Below are 20,714 nucleotides of genomic sequence, written 5' to 3' on the forward strand. Positions count from 1 at the left end.
GACCTGTCTTGTCTTTAAAAGATGTTCCCTTTTCATTTAAAAAATGTATAAAATTTCATACTTCCTTGTAGAAGACCCAGAAAATGCTCAACAGAAAAAATTAAAGGAAAAAAATCATTTGGAATACAACTCAGCTATTTTACAGCATATCCTTCTAAAGTTTTCCTTGTGTACATATATAACTTATTTCAAAAAGGCAATGCTGTGCATATTGTGCCTTTCTTCCTCTACTCAGTACATTATGAAACACTTTTCCATGACATCAGACTTTATAATTTTCTAATGGCTGCTTAAAGTACACGTGTACAGCTTTACCCTAATCTTATCATTCTACTAGGAATGAATATAGTATTTCCATTCTTAAATATTTCCCCAGAAAGGTGTATAAAATAGCAATACATCAAAATGCCCATTTTCTTCAAACTTATAAAAACACTATGTTTTAATAATTTTTGCCAATCTGGTATCTTCTTTAATAAAAGAAAAAAGCTTTATTTCTGAGTGGAAGCAAGCTGGAAGTAAATCATATGCTCCAACTTTGAGAAATAGGAAGTCTTCATGAAAGCAAATATCAACCATTTTAAAAAAATTTATATATTAAATATATATTTCAGACCTTGAGGGATTTTAGTGAAACTTGTCATGGCATTCATCATTTGTGCATATTTTGCCTTTCAAAGTGTAAGGAGCAAGTATAATCTGCCCCCATTCAAGTTACTCACCCTCTCCCTCCCTTCTAAATGCTATAACCACCAGTACAGCAATAACCATTTAAGACTCAGATAAGATTAATTGCAGCAATGCCAATGGTTCTAAAATTTTATAAATGGGGACACCCAATGGCACAGGTCATGATCCTGGGGCCTAGGATTGAGTTCCATGTGGGGATCCCCACAGGGAGCCTGCTTTTCTCCCTTGGCCTGTGTCTCTGCTTCTCAGTGTCTCTCATGAATAAACAGATTAAATAAATAAATTTAGAAATTATGAATGACTATAAAGACAATGAGTTTTAAAGAATGTTTAATGTGGGGCACCTGGATGGCTCAGTTGGTTAAGTGACTTCTGGTTTCAGCTTGGGTCATGATCTTAGCTGTGGGATTGAGCCCCACATCGGGCTCGGCTTTGGGTGTGGAGCCTGCTTGAGATTCTGTCTGTCTGTCTGTCTGTCTCTCTCTCTCTCTGCCTCCTTTTCCCCATGCCCTACCCACCCCCCTGCCTTTCTCTTTCTCTTTAAAAAAAAAAAAAAAAAAAAAAAAAAGAATGCCTGATGACATAGGTAGTTGTTTGTGACAGGTTAAACTTAAAACAAGGTACAAATGAGTATGTAGAGTAAAATGTTCACACACAGGATAAAGACTGAATGATCAAAATATGTAGAGTAACTGTCACCGAGTAGTGGCATTACACCTGATTTTTAGATCTTCCTTTTATCTGTATGTTTTGTTTCTAAAAATAAAAAAAATTTGCTATCTTTATAATAATAATCATAGCTCACACTATATGTCAGGCACTGCTCTCAATTCTTACAATAATCTAATTTTTGGAATGCCTAGGTGGCTCAGGGGTTGAGCGTCTGACTTTGGCTCAGGGCGTGATCCTGGAGTCCCGGAATTGAGTCCAACATCGGGCTCCCTGCGTGGAGCCTGCTTCTCCCTCTGCCTGTGTCTCTGCCTCTCTCTCTCTCTCTCTCTCTCTCTCTCTCTCTCTCTGTCTCATGAATAACTAAATAAAATTTTTTTAAAAACTTTTTTAAAAAATCTAATTTTCTCCATGCAGAGATAGAGAAAATGAAGCTTCAAGCCACTGAAAAACATTCAAGGTCATGGAGCTAAGAACTAAACTAGCCAGAAAATATTATAAAAGGTATTTAAAAATAAATAAAGTGAGGAATGCCCAAAGCTGTGTTTAGACTCCTTTAGCTCCTCATAGTATATTTTTAAAATCCAGTAGAGGATAGAGGAAACCATATACTCAGAGGGGCTTTACCCTGCTGGGTAAAGTTACTCATACATAGTGGGTAAAGGAGCTATAACTCAAACATCTCTGCATGCTTCAAAATGTCCCTCAAAAAGGGCACATATTTTATCTGATTATTCAAAGCACTGGGAACTTACAAATGTCACATAGGGTGTGCAAACGTGAATTATGCTCAAGTATTCCTGATCCTTCCCCACATGTTCATGCTGCCCTGCCCTCCTCTCCATCTGATTCCTACAAGGTCAGATTGAATCCCACTTCCTTCACCCCACATTTCAGGATCACTACCCTGATCTGCCCTCTTTGGAGCTCCTAAAGCTATAATAATCTATGTGATGCACTTTACAATGAGGAGAGGGTGGCAGTGATGGACACTTGAAGATGTCTGTATTTATTTCACTTGCATACATTTACCTTTCTTATTTATATTATGAATTTAAGATGATCTCTTTGCCATCTAATCCTGGAGGGTAGACCTTTCTCCATCTAGCACTCATGTGGGACACATTCCTTTCTCCTTTTCCAAGACTTTGATCTCATTCTTACTCTCCCTCCCTTCAGCATGAGATAGGTTTTCTCTCTTGGATTATTTGCCTTAGCACAGAAACATACTCTAGTAATTACAGTATGAAAACAAATAAACTAACAAAGAACTAAAACACCATCTTTCTTGATCCCACACTCCTTCCCAAATATTGGCCCATGTCTCTGCTGGTGGTCAAACAAAACTTCCCTGACACGATCTGTTATTTGTTGATTCTCCCCTCATACTTTGCAAACTTTTTTCAACTCATTCAATTGGATTGCTGGTGCTCTCCAGATTCACCAAACCCTTCTTGTTAAAAATCACTGATAACATCCACAGCTGCTGGACCCAGTAGTTTCATATTGTCCTCATCTGACTGGACTCTGAAGTGGCAGTAGACAGAGTTGGTATCATCCTCCTTCCTGAACCACTGTCTCCTACCCCCTCTTACACCACTCTGACTGGTTTCTCTCCCATCTCAGGAGCTCCCTCCTTCCTACTCTCTTCTGGCATCTCCTCCTCTCGGGGAAGTTCAACATGTAGGAAGGATTATCCTTGGCTCAGACTTAGGCCCTTTACTCTTCCTCATCACCTCTTTCTCCCTCATTGCTCTGATCAGTAATACTCCTAGTATTTAGGAGCTCCAAAGAGGGCAGATCAGGGTAGTGATCCTGAAATGTGGGGTGCAGCATGCAAAAAGGTTAACAGGTTAACAGGAATATATATACACCCAATCCTATAGCTTTAGTTACCACCTACATCCTGATGCTCCCAAAAATCTTTTTCTCATTTTGCATGCTGGACTGTATTCTTATGTCTACTTACTGACTTATCAAAATAGGGATTTCAAACTTAGCATCTCCAAAACAAAGCCCTTCCGTCCCTCTGCCCTTAATCCTGTTCCTCGTCAGTTTTCCTCATTTCAGAGGCTGGCAACTCTGTCCACACAAATGGTAAAGCTGAAGTCCACAGAGTTGCACCAGATCCCTTTCACCCCCATATCTAGTCTGCAGCCTGGCTTCTGGAGTCTACCTCTGAACTCCTACCTCGAATCGGACTCTAACCCTCCATTTATTATTATCTCCTTGCTTCTCCTCTGCACTGCTGCAAAAGGCTTTTAGCTGGTCTCCCAATTACAAGCCAAAGTAACAGTTTAAAAATACAGATCAGATAACGTGACCTTTCAGTTTAAACTCTCCATAATGCGTGATTTAGAATTAAGGCCAAGCTGCTAACAGTGACCAAAAGTCTCTTTGTTGCACGTCTGCTGGCCAATGCCCAACCCTCTACGCAGCCACCTCCCTGGGCTTCCTTCAGCTCCCTGAACACACAGGTTTCTAGCAGCCCCAGTAATGAGTTCATCTGCATTTTACTCTGTGGCTAAGGGGCTAGACTCAGGAGTCAGACTACTTGGCTTTCAATCCTTGAATCCCAGGTATATGTAAGAGAGATCATGGACATAACTCGGCCTGAGTTTCAGCTTCCTCAACCAGAAAATGGAGGTGATTTTTGTAAGGATTAAATGAGATAATCTATGTAAAAATGAAGAACAATGCTTGGCTCCTAGCTAATGCTAAATAAATAATTGGCTACTGTTCTTAAGCCATAATTTATTTTGTATCATACTAAAGTTGATACATAAGACAGTAAAATTTAGAGTTTTCAACCAGTAGGTTAAATTTTTAGGTAAGGTTATATTGAGATTTTTCAAGTTCTATAAAATAAACTTCCTACTCTCAGGGCACCTGGGTGGCTCAGGGATTGAGCATCTGCCTTAGCTTCAGGGTGTAATCCCAGGATCCTAGGATCATTGAGTCCAGCCTCAGGCTCCCCACAGGGAGCCTGCTTCTCCCTCTGCCTATGTCTCTCTGCCTCTCTCAGTGTGTCTCTCATGAATAAATAAAATCTTTAAAAAAAACAAAACTTCCTACCCTTGACAGACCCCACAAATGACTACATGCTGACAATAAGAGCAACATGGTTTAGGATACAATTAATTCAATAGGGATATGTCTGAGTCTGATTCAGTGCTGGAATGAGTAAATATAAACATTTCTTGGGGTGCCAGTGTGGCTCAGTCAGTTAAGTTTCTGACCTTTGATTTTGGCTCAGGTCATGATCTCATGGTCTTGAGATCAAGCCCTATGCCAGGCTTTGCACCGGGTGTAAATTCTCTCTGTCTCCCCCTCTGTCTCTGCCCCTCCCTTCTCTGGCCACCTGCATGCAGACACCCTCTAAAAAAATAATAATAAATAAAATAAAAATAGAAATTTCTTACTTTTGGTTATAACACGAGCCTAAGAATTTATGTGAAATTCTCTCCCATTACATGAATTGCTCTTTGGGATAAAAATACACTAAAATATGGGTTTTTTTCTTTTGAAATTATGATCCATACTTCACGAGGCTAATGAGCCAGTTTTCTAAAGCACCTTATATTAGGCTTAGGAGACTTTTTTTTTTAATTCAATTTTCCAGCATACAGCATAACACTCAGTGCTCATCTTGGCATGTGCCCTCCTCCTTAGTGCCAGACTCTTAATGGTTCTTTATTTTTGCTCCACCCAGCTACCTCATCCTCCTTTCACACACAATTTACCTAAACTCACAGATACTCAATGGCTGGTTGACAAAGTAAATCCAGTGTTATCATGTGGAAAACTGCACTGGAAAAAAACATTATCTTTGTTGAAGATCTGGCATGAAATGTGCATAGTATATAGATCAAGTGGTTTTTTTTTTTTTTAATTTATTAATTTTAGAGAGCATATGTGAGAGCACAACCAGGAGGAGGGGGAGGGGAAGATGGAGAGAGAATCCCCAAGCAGACTCCCCACTGAGTGTAGAGCCTGACAAGGGGGCTTCAATCCTAGGACCCTAAGATCATGACCTCAGTCGAAATCAAGTCAGGCACTTAAGTGACTGAGCCACCCAGGCACTCCAAGAACTGGTGATTACTTTTTGCATGCTGATAACTCATCTAGATGATTTCAAAGGCACAAGAGGACTGGCAGTTTAGGAGCTTCTACACAGAAAAAACAAATTTACTGAAATAAAATTAAAGACCATGGATTTGAATGTTTTGGGTGTACCAGAGTTAGATCCTGACACTGGCTTTAAGGAGGTAAAGAAATATTGTATTTTATTATATGAACAGTGGTATATCTTATATATATATTCCTGTTAACCTTTTAAGTTAATTTGTATCCTTTTAACATTTTATATGTTTCTCTATATCACTTACTATAACATCACTTATATTCTGTTGTGTTTTTTTTTTCTCTGTGTGTCCATCTCTGCTGTTAGACTTGGAACTCCTGGATACCAGGGAATAGGTCTTAATTATATTTGTGCCTGCATTATCTGCCACATAGTAGAGCCTTGATAAACACACGCTGAAATCAGTTGGTAGGCTACTAAATTGAAGGTGATTTCACAGAACATCTGTAGTACAAAAGCAATGCACACTAAAATTCACCACATTTCCAACAATGTTGAAAGCAATTAAAGCACTGAATTTTAAGAGGATCTATCTGAACTTGGATTTTGGAGACATATACAATTATCATTAGCAAACAGTTTTCTTATGCAAGTTTAAGTTCCTTTCATTGTATTCTAAAATGCTTTAAGAAGTTTGCCACACAGCCCTTTTCCATGGCTAATACTGCTAACTTATTATATTTTAAAAGTCTTTTTGTAATTCATTTAGCACTTTGAAATGTATGACACAGTGGTTCAGAATATGGGCCTTGGAGCAAGACTGACTGGGTTTAATTCACGTGGTGAATTTAATTCGCTCTTTCCCCTCACAGAACCATCTGCAGTCACCTGGTGACTTTGAAAGAGTTGCTTTAACCTCTCTGGGTCTCAGTTTACCCACATACAGGAGACAATATTAATACCTCATAGGCTTACGGGGAAGTTTAAATCATTACGCATGAGTACATGCACACTTGTAAGTGCTCTGAAGTATTACGTATTGTTCTATACAAAATGTTTGCTTTCATTAACAGGACAAGGTCCCTTGAGGAGCTCACAGATGTTTGCATTCAAAGACAATGCAGAGGATCCTTTTATTAAAAGTAAAGGTACATATGTCTACTCAGCAGTAATAATTTCTCTAAAACTACTTTTTTGGTCAAGCCTTAAAGAGCTACAAATTATGATTCATATCTTGCTTTCTTCTATCTCAAATAATAATGAAATTTTGTGGAATTAAATAGTAAAAAAGAAACACAAAAAGATAGAGTGAGGGTAATAGAGACCTCACGGATTTTAATTTTTTTTTGTATTTTAACTATTATTTTGAAAAGCAACCAATTAATAGAGTATTCATCAATTTATGGATTTAGAAATAATATGTACACTGTGGTGCTTAAAACATTTCCAACTTAAATCATTATTATTGATCAAAATCCAAAAATAACTTAAAACTGTATACTTTTATGTCAAGTTTTCTAATTTCCCCACAGGCTGAGTCTCGCCAAGAACAAAAGAAATATTCTACTTTCTGCTTATCCCTTTTTATTTATTTTTATTTCTCATTTTATTTTTTTTAAAGATTTTATTTATTTATTCATGACAGAGAGAGGCAGAGACACAAGCAAAGGGAGAAGCAGACTCCATGCAGGGAGCCCAACGTGGGACTTGATCCTGGGTCTCCAGGATCACACCCTGGACCTAAGGCAGGCACTAAACCACTGAGCCACCTGGGCTGCCCATGCTTATCCCTTTTTAATACAACACCAATTCTTGAAGTTTTTTTCACCTAGTCATTGCAAGTTCATAGTACATTTAGAAGGAATAACAGAATCTTGACAAAAGAGGAAAAACTCTAGAATAAAAATGAGAACATTTAAAAATATTTTATCATTTAGCATTTCTGTGAATGATTTCCTAAATCATTTAGAGTTAGACTCTATCTGGCTGATAGACATGGTATTTTAATATATTCCCATTCTCTATGCACTAGAGAAACCAAAAATAAGTTAAGACACTTCATATTTTAAATAAATTCAAGTTAATGTAGCTGAAATGTTTTCAATTAAAAGGAACAAATATTGACATTAGGCATATGTGATGTATGCCCAAGTGTCAGAACTATTCAATTCATATAAAATTTTCATGAGAAATGAGGTTTGAATTACAATGCCATTCTGTCGTTTGCACTGGAAAAGCATGTTCCTAGTGAAGCCTTACTCAAGCTCTCAGGCCTTGTCTTTCCCTTTAAATCAGGTACCTCCACTTACCTTCAATGAACACTTCTGCAGACGTTGTGTCGGAGCCGCTGGGGTTTGTAGCCAGACAGGTATAGCGACCTGTGTCGTCCTCGAAGGCCTCTGCTATGATCAGGGTGTGGAGGTCCCCACCCTCACTGCGGATCTGAATATCTGGAGTATTGTGTAGCTCTTTCCCCTCACAGAACCATCTGCAGGCCAAATGGAGGTCAAAGGACAGGAGAGAAAGAAAGGAAATGGTGATGTTTAAAATAATATAGCAGAAGTAAAAGGCTAATGCCCTGTAATAAGATACTCATTTGATTAAAAAAAAAAAAAATCTGTGTCAGTGTTACTAAGGGAAACTCTACATTTTAGACCGTGAAATTAAGGACTAGACAATTCCCACAGGTTTTCTTCCTAAAAGCATCTTGTACATTTTATCAACCTTGAAATAAGGGATATTGTCAAACTTGTAAAAACCATTTTAGTCACAAAATATAAGGAACAGAAATTCAAAGGATCTTATAAAATGTTTCATCGTAGATGCTCCTTACAACTTTATCATTCTTACCTTAAGAAAAAGGAAACACAAACATAATGCTCAAAATATCTAATGTATCAAGGGGAACAAATGATCCTGTTAAAAAATCACAGGCAGCAATATTTTTTGTTGACCCTAAGGCTTCTGATCAGCTGAGCAATAACATATTTAATGCTTTCCACATTTCTGATATTTACAAAACTTTCTAGCAGACGGCCTGGCCTCGGCGAGGTAGGGAAATGTAGGTTGTGCTGTAATTCATTCTTGCTGGTCAGCACTTTTCCTTTTCCAAACAACCAGGACCTCGGTGTAGGAGGCAGCAAGCTGCCAGACTGTTTTAACACACGCTCTCATTCTCACTCTCTCACATTTGCCTTATTCCCCAAACACCTCAAACTCTCAACAGGGTTTTTACAAAAAAAAAAAAAAAAAAAAAAAAATGAAGCTGCCCTAAAACCTCCACTAAATGTGATTTTTAAGAAATATGTAGGAATGTGCCACTTAAAACGAAAAGCATTGAGGTCTCTGGGACGGTGTTGTCCATTTTACTCCTCAATCAGTACTCAGATTTCCTCTAAGTCGTATATTCTATAAAATTCTTTGGACTTTGCATCTTTTTGTAAAAATATGGCATTGAAGGCTACTTTGGTAGCACAGCTTAGGTATTTATCTGTATTTAATCTGAAAATAAAACCAATTTGCTAATACTTGGGGTATTAACACCAGAAACTATGTTAAAAATTAAGTAGAAGTTACTCCTAAAAGAACAGGTAGGACATTTACCACCACCACCCTGCCAACAAAGCATCCTCTGCAACATAACATGTATTACTTCTGAGACAGTTGAAAAGGACAGTATTTCTGGATTCTGGGGCATTTAGTAGTTTCCTTTGTCTTCTTAAGCTTTTATTCATTTGAGAGAAAGTGAGCCAGCAAGAGAGAGAAAGCAGGAGTGGGGGTGGGGCAGAGCAAGAAGGAGAAGCCAACTCCCCTCTGAGCAGGCCCCCAGTGCTGCTCCATCCAGGACCCTGGGATCATGACCTGAGCCCAAAAGCAAACACTTAACTGAGCCACCCAGGTGTCCCATTTCCTTTGTCTTCATAAAGTTTCACAGAACATTCAAGCCTAGAGTCATCTTCTAGTTCCTTCTTTACTGTTCTCTTTCCACAGTCATAGACCAGATCTTCACCCATGATAACTGACGATGGATTAAGTTAACTGATTTTGCCATCTCCAGTAAACTACATTCTTTCTCTATTCTGTATCAGATTAAAGCTCTTCCCTATGTAGGTCTCTACACTTCAGATCTGTCATGGAAGCCATTCATAGACCTGGCCCTAGTTTTATTTTTTAATCATTTTCCTATATTAATCCTCCATTAAATATTTGCATGGATTTATTATTTCCTACATGGTCCTCACGTATCACTTGCTGATTTTCCCTTGCCTATCCTTTCTCTTCCTCAGAATTATCTCCTTCTCTCTTCATTAAAACCACCTAGGAACCACTCTTCCTTATAGCCAAGCTAAAGGCTCCTTCAACTGACCATATGCTTGCTAGGCATCTTCTATGTGGAAGGCACTGCATAACACATTACAGGTAATAGAATAAAGCCTGGTAAACTCTGCAACTAGTTGAGTGTCTTTATCTTCCATGAAAAAGATACAAACCAACATTTGGAGGGAAAATTAAGCATGAAAAATACAATGAAGGTTTAAGAGACGGCAAGAGCAATTGCTTGATTAGACATGCTTCATAAGGAAACCACTGCCAACTACCCAAGGGAGTGTGGTGTCTTGTCCTCTGACTCCTGGATCAGCAAACCTACAGCCTGCAGCCCCATCACCTGTTTTTGTATGGCCCATGAGCCAAGAATGGTTTTCATATGTTTAATTTTTGCAAAAAGTTAAAGGAAGAATTTACAATATATGAAAATTGCATAAAGTTCAAATTCCAGAGTCTGTCAAGTTGTTTTTAATACTGCCATGCTCACTCATTGACATATTACTGTCTCTGGCTGCCTTTGCATTACAGTGACAGAGGTGAGTAGTTGCATCAAGGTATATGGCCTACAAATCCTAAAATATTTCCTATCTGGACTTTATAGAAAAAAATTGCCAACTCCTGCTCTAATTTCTTGCTCCTCAAAATGTGATCCTTGGACCAACAGCATCAGTGTCACTTGGGAGATTATCAGAAATGCAGATTTTGATCCTCATCCCAAATCTATTCAATCAGTTCAGATCCTCCAAGTAACTCATGTGTGCACAAAGATTATGCAGTTTAGGTCTATTAAGTTTGGGCCATTCCAACCTGCATCACTGAGTCCTGGCTCTCCCTCTAGGTTATTCACTTCTTTAATATAGCAGTCATATTTAATGTGTCTTATACCTCTGGTCCCTTGCACATAAGTGCATGTAAAATTATATTGTTTCTCTCACCTCTATACTAAACAAATCTTAATATCTTTCATCCAACAGTTGATCATACAGCACTTTGTGACAGTTTCTGTATTATTTCCTCATACCATTGCTTGAGGTCTACTGCATTTATGCCTTAGTTTCCCACCTAGAAAATAGACTTCCTCATTGCAGAAAAAAAAAAGAACTTTTTTTTTATTGATCCATAGTGTATTGTATGCCTTTAAAAATACTATCTGCCACTTGTAACTTTAGAATATGCTTTCCATGAAAAACCAAATAGTGGAGGATCTACGGATGAATAGATTTGGACGATGTATCATTTATTGATGTTTACAATTCACATTTTCTTATAAAAGGCCCTGAAAGTCCTTCAGAGAAGAAATTTAACACTGTCTAATCTAGTATTTACTCAAGTTAGTTGACCATGAGATTCTTTCAAATTTTGCATCTTTTTTTTCTACTGACTTTCCATGTGTATGTTCTAGCGAACCTATCCCATAGAATCCGCAGTTTTCTAAAGATAAATTGAGACCAATTATAATCTGAGCAGTGGTGATATGTATTATGCTAAAGAAACTAATCAGTGAGCACAATAAAATACTAGAAATAGACTTTTAAAATGTCAGAAAGATCGAGTCTTGCGTCGGGCTCCCTGCATGGAGCCTGCTTCTCTGTGTCTCTCATGAATAAATAAATAAAATATTTAAAAAAAAAAAAAAAAAGGGCAGCCCAGGTGGCTCAGCAGTTTAGCACCACCTTCAGCCCAGGGTGTGATCCTGGAGATCTGGGATCGAGTCCCATGTCGGGTTCCCTGCATGGAGCCTGCTTCTCCCTCTGCCTGTCTCTCTAATAAATAAAATTTTAAAAAATAAAATATCAGAAAGATTAAGGCAACAATTGCATATTCTGCAACAGTCTAACACCCATTTTGTCTTTTGAAGTGGTTCATCCAGTCTTCAATAATTGCATATGGTAGAATGGTTGGTGCTTACAAAACATTACACTGATCTGGTTTTTGCTTTCTAAATACTCATGCTATTTGGTCTCCAGCTCCATGAATAAAATTTAAAAAGCATCTCAGATTATAATGTATAGAAGACATAGTACAGAGAAAAGATGAAATTTGTCAAATAATTTATATGAGTCATTTATACTGCTTTGACACTCAGGGAAAGTCAGATTGTTACTGATATAAGTACCTGTCAAGTGACCAGTTCTAGGTTGTTAAAATGTGGTAAGACAGGGTGTGACTCAAGAGGGGGAAAAATTGCAAATATTTAGATGGCAGACTCCCTGCAGCAACAAAAAGGGCAGCATGGTTCCTGGCCAATATTGAGATAAATGTGTGTTTAATTTATGATTGGAACCATTTACACATTGAAGCTAGCAATGGCATAGCACAGAGGCTCGATTGTGACTTTTTTAAAGTCAGCTAGCCTTCCTGGTTCAGATTCCTCACTTACAAGGACATGAGACTTTATAGCTGTAAGTTTTCACAATTTTCTGGTTCTTGATGAAGTAGAAGTGTTTTATATTTAGGACTGCATTTAGGGGCACCTGGGTGGCTCAGTGGTTGAGGTCGTGATCCCTGAGTCCCAGGATCAAGTTCTGCTTTGGGCTCCCTGCAGGGAACCTGCTTCTCCCTGTGCCTCTGTCTCTACCTCTGTCATGAATAAATAAATAAAATCTTAAAAAAAAAAAGACTGTAAAGTTTTTCTAGAAATAATACGAAAATTCTTTGATGAAATTCTTTGATTAATCCAAGTAATTAATGGCTTCTCTTCTCTGAAATATACTAAAGAATAATAGTGTTTCTAAGATTATCTACCCACCTTGGGTCCTTAAATGTGTCCATGGTTAGCACCTTGTCTTTATCACTACCATGATATTTCCCAACTTCTTTTGAAACCAGTTCTTCATGTGTCTCTCTATCCTACTAGACTAACTTTTTCCAGGTTAGAGACCTGGTCTTTTTAACTTACTAAGTCAATAAGTGTGATATGTGGCCCAACACAATGTTGGGTATGTGGAATATACAAATCATGCCTTTATATTTTCTGTAATTCTGAGGCTTTGACACCTGGGCCATGCTGATCCCAGAAAAACTGCCCCTCCCAAGGCTAGCCAATTCTTAAAGACAGTAAAGGACTCCTTTGAGCACAGCTTTCACATGAAAGCTAATCAGTCTAGAGCCACATCTTCATCGCCTCTTCTATTGGGCTCTCCTCACTACACTGCCTCTGTTCTAATCACCCCAGAACCAGAGAGCAAAATACTAGGGGACAGCAGCCTCTAGGCCGCAGAGTTTGCTCCAATTATTCAAACTAGCCAATCTTAAATGTGCTTACCCTGCTTCACCCATTTCTTCCTGCAGATATTACAGTAAAGCTCCTATCCATGCCCACCTCCCCCTCATCTACACCCATTGCAGGAGGCACCTCCTGATTCCCCTGTGGTGCCCCCATGGTGTAGCATGCTCTTTACTCTTGGAAATTGCAAATAAACTATTGATGGTAGCTGAGTCCTTATCTGTTGGCCTCACCTTGCCTGAATAATAATAAAACCTACATTTTAAAGCACTAAACTAATCAAAGAAGGATTGGCTTACAAATGAAGGAGAAAGGATTGAATAGATAGTTGAAATAAGACGACCTATTATAGTTTTTGCCTTCAGGTGTATACAGAGAGAAGTGTATCTTCTCTCACCAGCTCATACTGAAGTGCATTTAAAAAGCATAAAATTAAACTCAAAATAATCTACTTCAAAAGAGGAAATCAGCTTTGTCCATTCTTTATGTAGCAGATCAAATACAAATCACTTTCTTATCTAACCTAAGAGAGTCCTGGAGATTTAAAGTTTTGATGCAACAGAGTAGATGGATGAGCTGTGTCATGGCATGCTTGTTTTGCTAGATTTCTTTAAGGTCATATTTCTATCAGCTTCCTGGAAAGGATTCAAAATATTTAGTTTTCGTCAAAGAAGAGGTAAACCTCAGGTTTGTTGATTAAATTTTGATCTGAAATTTTTCCTATATTAGATTCTGGTTTTAAAAAAAAAGATTCTGGTTAATAAAGATGTGCTATACACACACACACACACACACACACACACACACACACACACTGGAATATTAGCCATCAAAAAAAGAGAAATCTTGCCTTTTACAATGATGTGGATGGAATTAGAGTGTATATACTAAGTGAAATAAGTCAGAGAAGGACAAATACCATATGATCTTAGTCATGTGGAATTTAAGAAAGAAACAGATGAACATATGGGAAGGGGAAAAGAAAAAAAGGAGAGAGGGAGAAAAACCATGAGAGACTCTTACCTATACAGAACAAACTGAGGAGTAAGGAGGGAGTTGGTGGAGGATGGGCTAGATGGGTGATGAGCACAAGTGATGAATTACTGAATTCTACTCCTGAAACCAATACTGCACTGTATGTTAACTAACATTTAAATTAAATAAATAAATAAGTAATTCTGGTTGGTAGTACAGTTTAGGAAAAGCAATACTGGTATGACAAGCTACAATGTTAGGCCTACAAAATAGGACAAAACAGAGGTTTAGTAAATGCATAGAACAGGTAATGACACTATCCTCTTTGCATATCCTGTGGCAGACATCAATAATTGATCTGAGTATTCTTTGCTAGTGAAACCGAATGTCTCTGAATTCTCAGCATGGCTGTTTGGGCAGGGTGCAAAGCAACTGCAGTTGAAATCTAATGAAACACATTTGCCATGCTCTTGGAAGATACATTCTCCCTTTTCTTCAGATCCTGGAAGCTGTTTCTATTTTAACAGCAGCGAGAGGATTTGGTTGAGAGAGAGCATATATGGAAGTATATAATATAGCGAAGAGAGTCCACTTAAGTAAAATTCCTCTTGAGAACACCCGTGAATTTTTTTTTCATTCCATTTATTATACCTGGAAGCCATTTATCTAGTGGGTGAAACACTGGCTAGTATGTTAGAAAGTCAAAATCCAATTATCTACATTCCCATTGTGTACTTCTAATAAATTTCAACTTCAAGCAAACCTTGACTATACTTCATTTCAACTACAAAAATGGCTAAAATATATAATAATAATCTCAGACTTAGGATGAGGACACAGTATTTGGAACTATGATAGTCATAAGGATTTATATAAATTTAAATAGAGAGAGTGAATATACATATTCAATGCCTATTACATATCATGTACTTTGCAAATATGGCACTGTTTCCCAAAAACCTTGTGAAGCAGTTTTCATTTTATCTTTAGATATAGGCTATTTTCATTTATGTGTAAATATGAAAAAAAGAACAGGGACAATTTAATCCAGATAATTTTCACAACTTCATTTTCTTCAACACATTTAGCTTCATCTTTCATCAAACTTTTTATTATAGATATAAATTTTAACAAGGTTACTGATTCTTCCTCTCTAATCTGGTGAAGCTGGTAAGCAACTATGTGAATGCCATGCAATGGGAAGCTGAGACACAAACACTGAAAAATTCGTATGGTAAATCCTCATTTGAAAGAATTTAAGAGTTGCTCATAGAGGAGTAAGGCAGTTGAGGCTGGTTGTCAGTCTCATAACTGGTTGTTATGAGGTCATAAACAGGGCATGAAACTAACCTTGCATTAATTGGAAATGAAGTGTAAAAGGGTGAGGAGATAGTCCTACTTATTCATTCATTCATCAACGGGGTTTATTGCACTTTGACTTTTTCTTTTTTAATTTTATTTATTTACAAGAGAGAGAGAGAGAGAGAGAGAGAGAGAGAGAGGGGCAGGCAGGCAGAGAGAGAAGCAGGCCCCATGCAGGGAGCCCAACGTGGGACTTGATCCCGGGTCTCCAGGATCAGGCCCTGGGCTAACGGCGGCGCTAAACCGCTGAGCCACCCGGGCTGCCCTGCACTTTGACGTTAATTCAAAAACTGACTGAGAGGTACAGATGTCAGCTAAACTGGGTTTATTTCAGGAGATTAGTAGTAGGGCTAAAGAGATAAGAAAACCCAACTATAGACCTAGGAAATGCTGAATGCATTTCATCTAATGAATGGAGACTCTTCAATCACGTGGAAGCATGCACTGCTTTCAAAAATCTTTCAAAATTGGTTATGGCTTCATCCTTACAAATTAAAGTTGCTTTGGATAGAATACTTAGGTTGAATTTAATTTGTTAGAGAGGGAATAATGTTGATGAATTTCACAAGCCTTGAAACTTTTTTTATTCATAAATGATAACAGAAAAAAAGAACTGTAGTATTTAAAGCTCTGTAAGATGGCACATTTCTTTATATTGCTCTATGATGGGATTTTGAAATCTACATTGTTTTAATATATATATTTCTTCTTGTTGCTTAATGTCTTTTTCTCAGGATTTTTCAAACATTCCAGCCTAAAAGTGAGATGGTGCCAAAAATTCAAGGATCATGTTATGGCACCAGCAGGATATAGTAAGGTTGAAACTCAAGAAGGTGTTTTACATAGAAAAGTTCAATATTTAATTGTTCGCTTTCTACATTTCAAGATGAAGCTAAATGTAACCTCTGATTTGGTCAGAGTTGCACTGTTGGAGGAACATGGCTCTATCTGACTACAGTCACACAAAACGCTTGGTTGGAAATCCAAAGGGGTCACAGGGTAGCTAACTAAAATCAGGGGGACTGCAGCTGCTCTGAACAAACGGCTGCCTTTGAAAACCACAATCATTTCCATTCTTGGGTAGTGTAAGATAGTTTTAAAACTGACCCCCTGATGTGACCTTCCATTTTTCCTTCTCTTATGACTCTGGCAACTGGCTGTGGGGCTCAGGACTGTAATGCGGAATGGGATGTACATCTGGGAAAGCCCAGCACACTCTGGTTCTCCAAGATAGGGCAATATTGTAGATTTTTGTGACAATAAATTCAGTTGTTAAATAAAAGGGACTACGAAATCCACTGACAAAGTAGAATACATGCTACCCAGTGTGGTATACTAGTACGTTATATTTTTTAAAAATCACATATGGCATCACTTGGTTTAACAGTTAACTAGTACTATCTAACACTGTCATGTAAACAGAATTACAGGTTTTATGATTGATGGTTTCAGCATCTTTCCCTGTTTGAACCACAACTATGTATCATGGAGATTTTCTGTGCCCTGTATTTTAAACACAAACAAGTTTTACAACACAAAAATCGATTTATAAAATTTACAGGGCTTCAATGAATCTTGGCTAATATTTTCCAAGTCTAAGGAAAATGGTAAATATTGGAAATCAGTTAATAGAATAATGAGGTGCTTATTAAGTAAAAACTTTTAAGAACAGCAGAGTTGTTTTTTATTTTTAATTTTCTCCTACACCTCACTTTCCTTACCTTCTTGGAGAAACAAAGTTACGTTGAAAAGATGTATCTCTACTTTGCTTCCAAGTCCACTGATTTGTACTTCCTGGAAATATTTATCTTCAAAGGGATACCAATGATTACAGGAAGGCAAAGTTAGCCGGCAACTGCCCCCTTCTTCCTAAGTGCCAGCAGCCACATGATTTCATAGAAGCACATGCTTGAAGAAAACTCAAGGAACTAGTTTTTTAAATGCCATTATAATGGAAATCAAACGTAGGTAAGAAAAAAAAACAAAAACAAAACAAACCCAGATAAGTCAGCAAGGGTTCTATTTTCCAGGTGTTCCGTTCTCCCACAGGAATAGCAGTGCTCAGCCACGAAATGAAGAATCACCAAAACTAGGAACTTTTGCCCAAGCTGAACTGTATTTATGCCTAAGCTTGAAATCAGGCCATCTGTAAATACTGCATTTCATACATCCTCAATTAAACACCAATTAATTTTTGTGGAGTATTCTTTGTCTTGTCACCAAGCGTTTCTTAATTTTTTACATGTGTTCACATTAACCACAAGACACACCATGTTTACTCTGTCATGTGGATTTACAGGCAGACCAAAGTGAAATTATTCCTTGTCTAAATTTACTATGGCTATAATTTCATGACTGCTTAGCTTAAAGGCCAATAGCTAAATTTGTGCAGAGAACAGATGTACTCTAACCTTCTAGTTGAAAAGAGACCAAAAATAGATTGACTTTTTGAAATTCAAAGCCCAGGAAATGATAAAATAGCTTTTGAACCAAAACCAGACTCATGTCTACCAATTCTTTCCTCTCATAATCACTTTATCTCTCAAGAAAGAAAGATAAAACAGAGAGGGGGAGAAAAAGCAGCCCGAATAAAACAGAACTTCTAAAAGGAGTTTATCTTGTTTTGACCATAAGAAGTAACTTCATATCTGGACACTAGGAGCACATAGGTGTTTAATCAGTAAGCCTAAAAAACAACTATAGAAGTAGGCAAGTAGAATCTACAACTAAGTGTTTGTGCTGCTGAAGCTATTAAAATCTTAGATTGCTTCCAGTATTTTCCACACTGGTGATATAGTTGAAAGGACCCTGGGGCTGGGAATCAGCATCCAGGATTCTGGTTTTACCTGGTCAATAGACCAGCTAAGCTTAATGTAATCCAGTTGTTCTCTTTTGGGGCTTGAGTTTATTTATGAAATGTGAGGCATGAACTAGACCAGTGTTTCCTGTGTCCCAGGAGAGTAATTTTGCAGCCAGTTGACAGATACCACTGAAAAAGGTTCTGTGGCCCAACAGGTTCATGGAACAAGGAGTTAAACAAAGTTAAACATCTGTCTTTACTACAGAACTTTCTAGAACATTGACTATGCCAGTATACATTAAATTTCCACAAGAGGAAAACTGGCAGGCATCATTCTCAATCTTTCTTGACTATGGAACACATGCTTTGAGAATCATGTTGAAGGATTAATGAATGTTACATGGAACACATTTTGGGAAACACTTTAGGCTAAACTGTCACCAACATCCCATCTAACTCTCCAATAGTGACATTTAATACCTGGCCTACAACTATCTCTTCCAGTGCTCATGACAGACATCACTAATAAGGTAAAACCTTTTCCCACTGGCCTCCTTAGTTTCAGAGCCCTTCTCAAATGTGCTCTGGGTAACCACTACCAACCGTTTAGATAGAGCTGGCACTTGAGTCGAACATATTTGCTATGCCTGATTTAATTATCTATGTTATAAACTATTTTCTTAGACAGGAATCAATATGAAATGCTGTTAACCTCCCATCTATCCTTGACTGTTGACTAAGAATTTTCTTTTTTTCTTTCTTTTTTGGACAAGCAGCCATTTTGCCATGACACTTGGAATTACTGGGGTTTTCCCCTCCTTTGGAAAATGCTCAGTGTCAATATACAATATGATGTTCAAGTCAGGTTATTTCAGAAAAAGAAACAGACTACCACACCACAGTAATTACAGGAAACAATGGGGACTGTGCCAGGTTAGCCAGGATATACAGCTATCCTACTTTTATACTCTTCTGCAAGAGCACCTTGAAAATGTCATTTTGGCTTTAGTGGATATTTTGACTCTCTGCAAATGTGATTGATTCCCAGGAGCAGACAAAAGTAAATTTCACAGTCTCTAGAGGGAAAAAAAAAGTCCCCAACCTTCCTGTCGCCCGTTCACAAATTCTTGTTACACCTGTTAAAAAAGATTCCTCCTTACCAATCCTTTATACAAGCACACAAGTCAGCATGACCTGACAAGTCATACTTCAAAGTTTCCTATACTGTGAAAATCTGTACTGAATGTTTCCAAGCCTTCAAAGCATTAAGGGAAAGAATGGATTATAAAGAGAGCCTGAGAATGAGAGATTGCATGCATAAAACAGCTAGAGGTGCACATTCAGCTATTTTGTTGTTACAGTTATGGCAGGTAATTACTAGCTATTGTTGTAACTTGGAGTGCATTCCAAAGGAAATAAAATGGGAGATGTTTTGTTAGACAATGCTGTCAGTCTTCTAGGCTTTTGGAATGTGTCCATTCAGATATAACGATTACCTCAGAATTACGAAACCTGAAAGGACACAAACCAAAGCAGAAATAGGAAACAAGTCCGCTTGGTGTCTTCAACCTTACATAAATACAGGAACCCATGTTAAACAGTTCATGTATAGACCGCTAGCACGCCTAGTAGTGATTTCTTTGCATTTGACAATTACACTGAATACAATTTTTTTCCTCAACAGTGGAATATCTTTCCCCCAAATCAAAGTACAGATTTTGTCTACAACTTTTCTTAGTTTATTAGTACCTTAATTATTTGCCTTAATTGTGCTGCCGGCTAATCATGATTAGGGGTAAGGGAGGAGAAAATAGATCAAAGCAGGGATAGAAAATGAAGGGAAAATATCCCTTTCTGAAAAAGCTGCAACTTCAGCTTTCAATTCAAAGATGTCTCTCTCTCTCTCCCCTCTCCAAAGGAGACTTCAGCTAACACTGCACTGGTTGATGAGGCCTCCTCAGCTGAGCCAAGCTCTCAGCAGGCAAGGGTGGCTGCTTCAGCCTCTCATCGGATTTGGTGGACAATCTGGGTGAAGTGTAGGGGAGCTCATTGGCCTCCTCACACACTGTTCTGGCCCCACTCTAGTCTAACGATGCTCAAGCATGGCTAGTTTGGTCCCCTAGGAACTACAGAACAAACATGAAAAGCAGAGCTGAGTGCAAGCAAAGTTCAACCATACACTGGCCTTGTCTGTCAGTAAGTACATATGGAAACTGGTTTGCTTTCTTTTTCCAAAATTTTCCCAGCTAACTTGTGTCAAAGCCACCCCCTTTTCTAAATGCTTTTCCCTTGTTCTTATGTCATGTTCCTTCTAGCTGTCTGCACTTAGAGGTCAGCTTTCCAAGAAGAACTATAATAAATGAGGTATCCGGCAAGGAAGGAACTCTTTGAATTAGGCAATGAGAAATTAAGTATAGAAGGAATTCTATTGTTAGCAGGTGAGTGCTCATGTGTCCTGCACCACCAGCTATCCCATCAACTAAATAGTGAATGTTTTCACCAAAATATTGAGTCACATTTTATACACACACACACACCCCACCATACCATGCACCTACACACACAAAAAGCTGAACTGAATA

The 20,714-nt window shown here is 38.0% G+C and overlaps 1 protein-coding gene across 4 annotated transcripts in view; it reads right to left on the reverse strand.

The window, feature by feature from the left end:
* PALLD (palladin, cytoskeletal associated protein) overlaps positions 1-20,714 on the reverse strand; it is a 400,423-nt gene that overhangs the window by 218,894 nt on the left and 160,815 nt on the right. For all 4 annotated transcript variants that reach the window (XM_041766121.1, XM_041766120.1, XM_041766123.1 and 1 more), the window contains one exon: positions 7,753-7,931. In XM_041766121.1, coding sequence (XP_041622055.1) covers positions 7,753-7,931 — 179 coding nt within the window. The remainder of the gene's footprint in view (positions 1-7,752; positions 7,932-20,714) is intronic.

Source organism: Vulpes lagopus, chromosome 8 (genome assembly GCF_018345385.1).
Source record: "Vulpes lagopus strain Blue_001 chromosome 8, ASM1834538v1, whole genome shotgun sequence".
Taxonomy (NCBI): Eukaryota; Metazoa; Chordata; class Mammalia; order Carnivora; family Canidae; genus Vulpes; species Vulpes lagopus.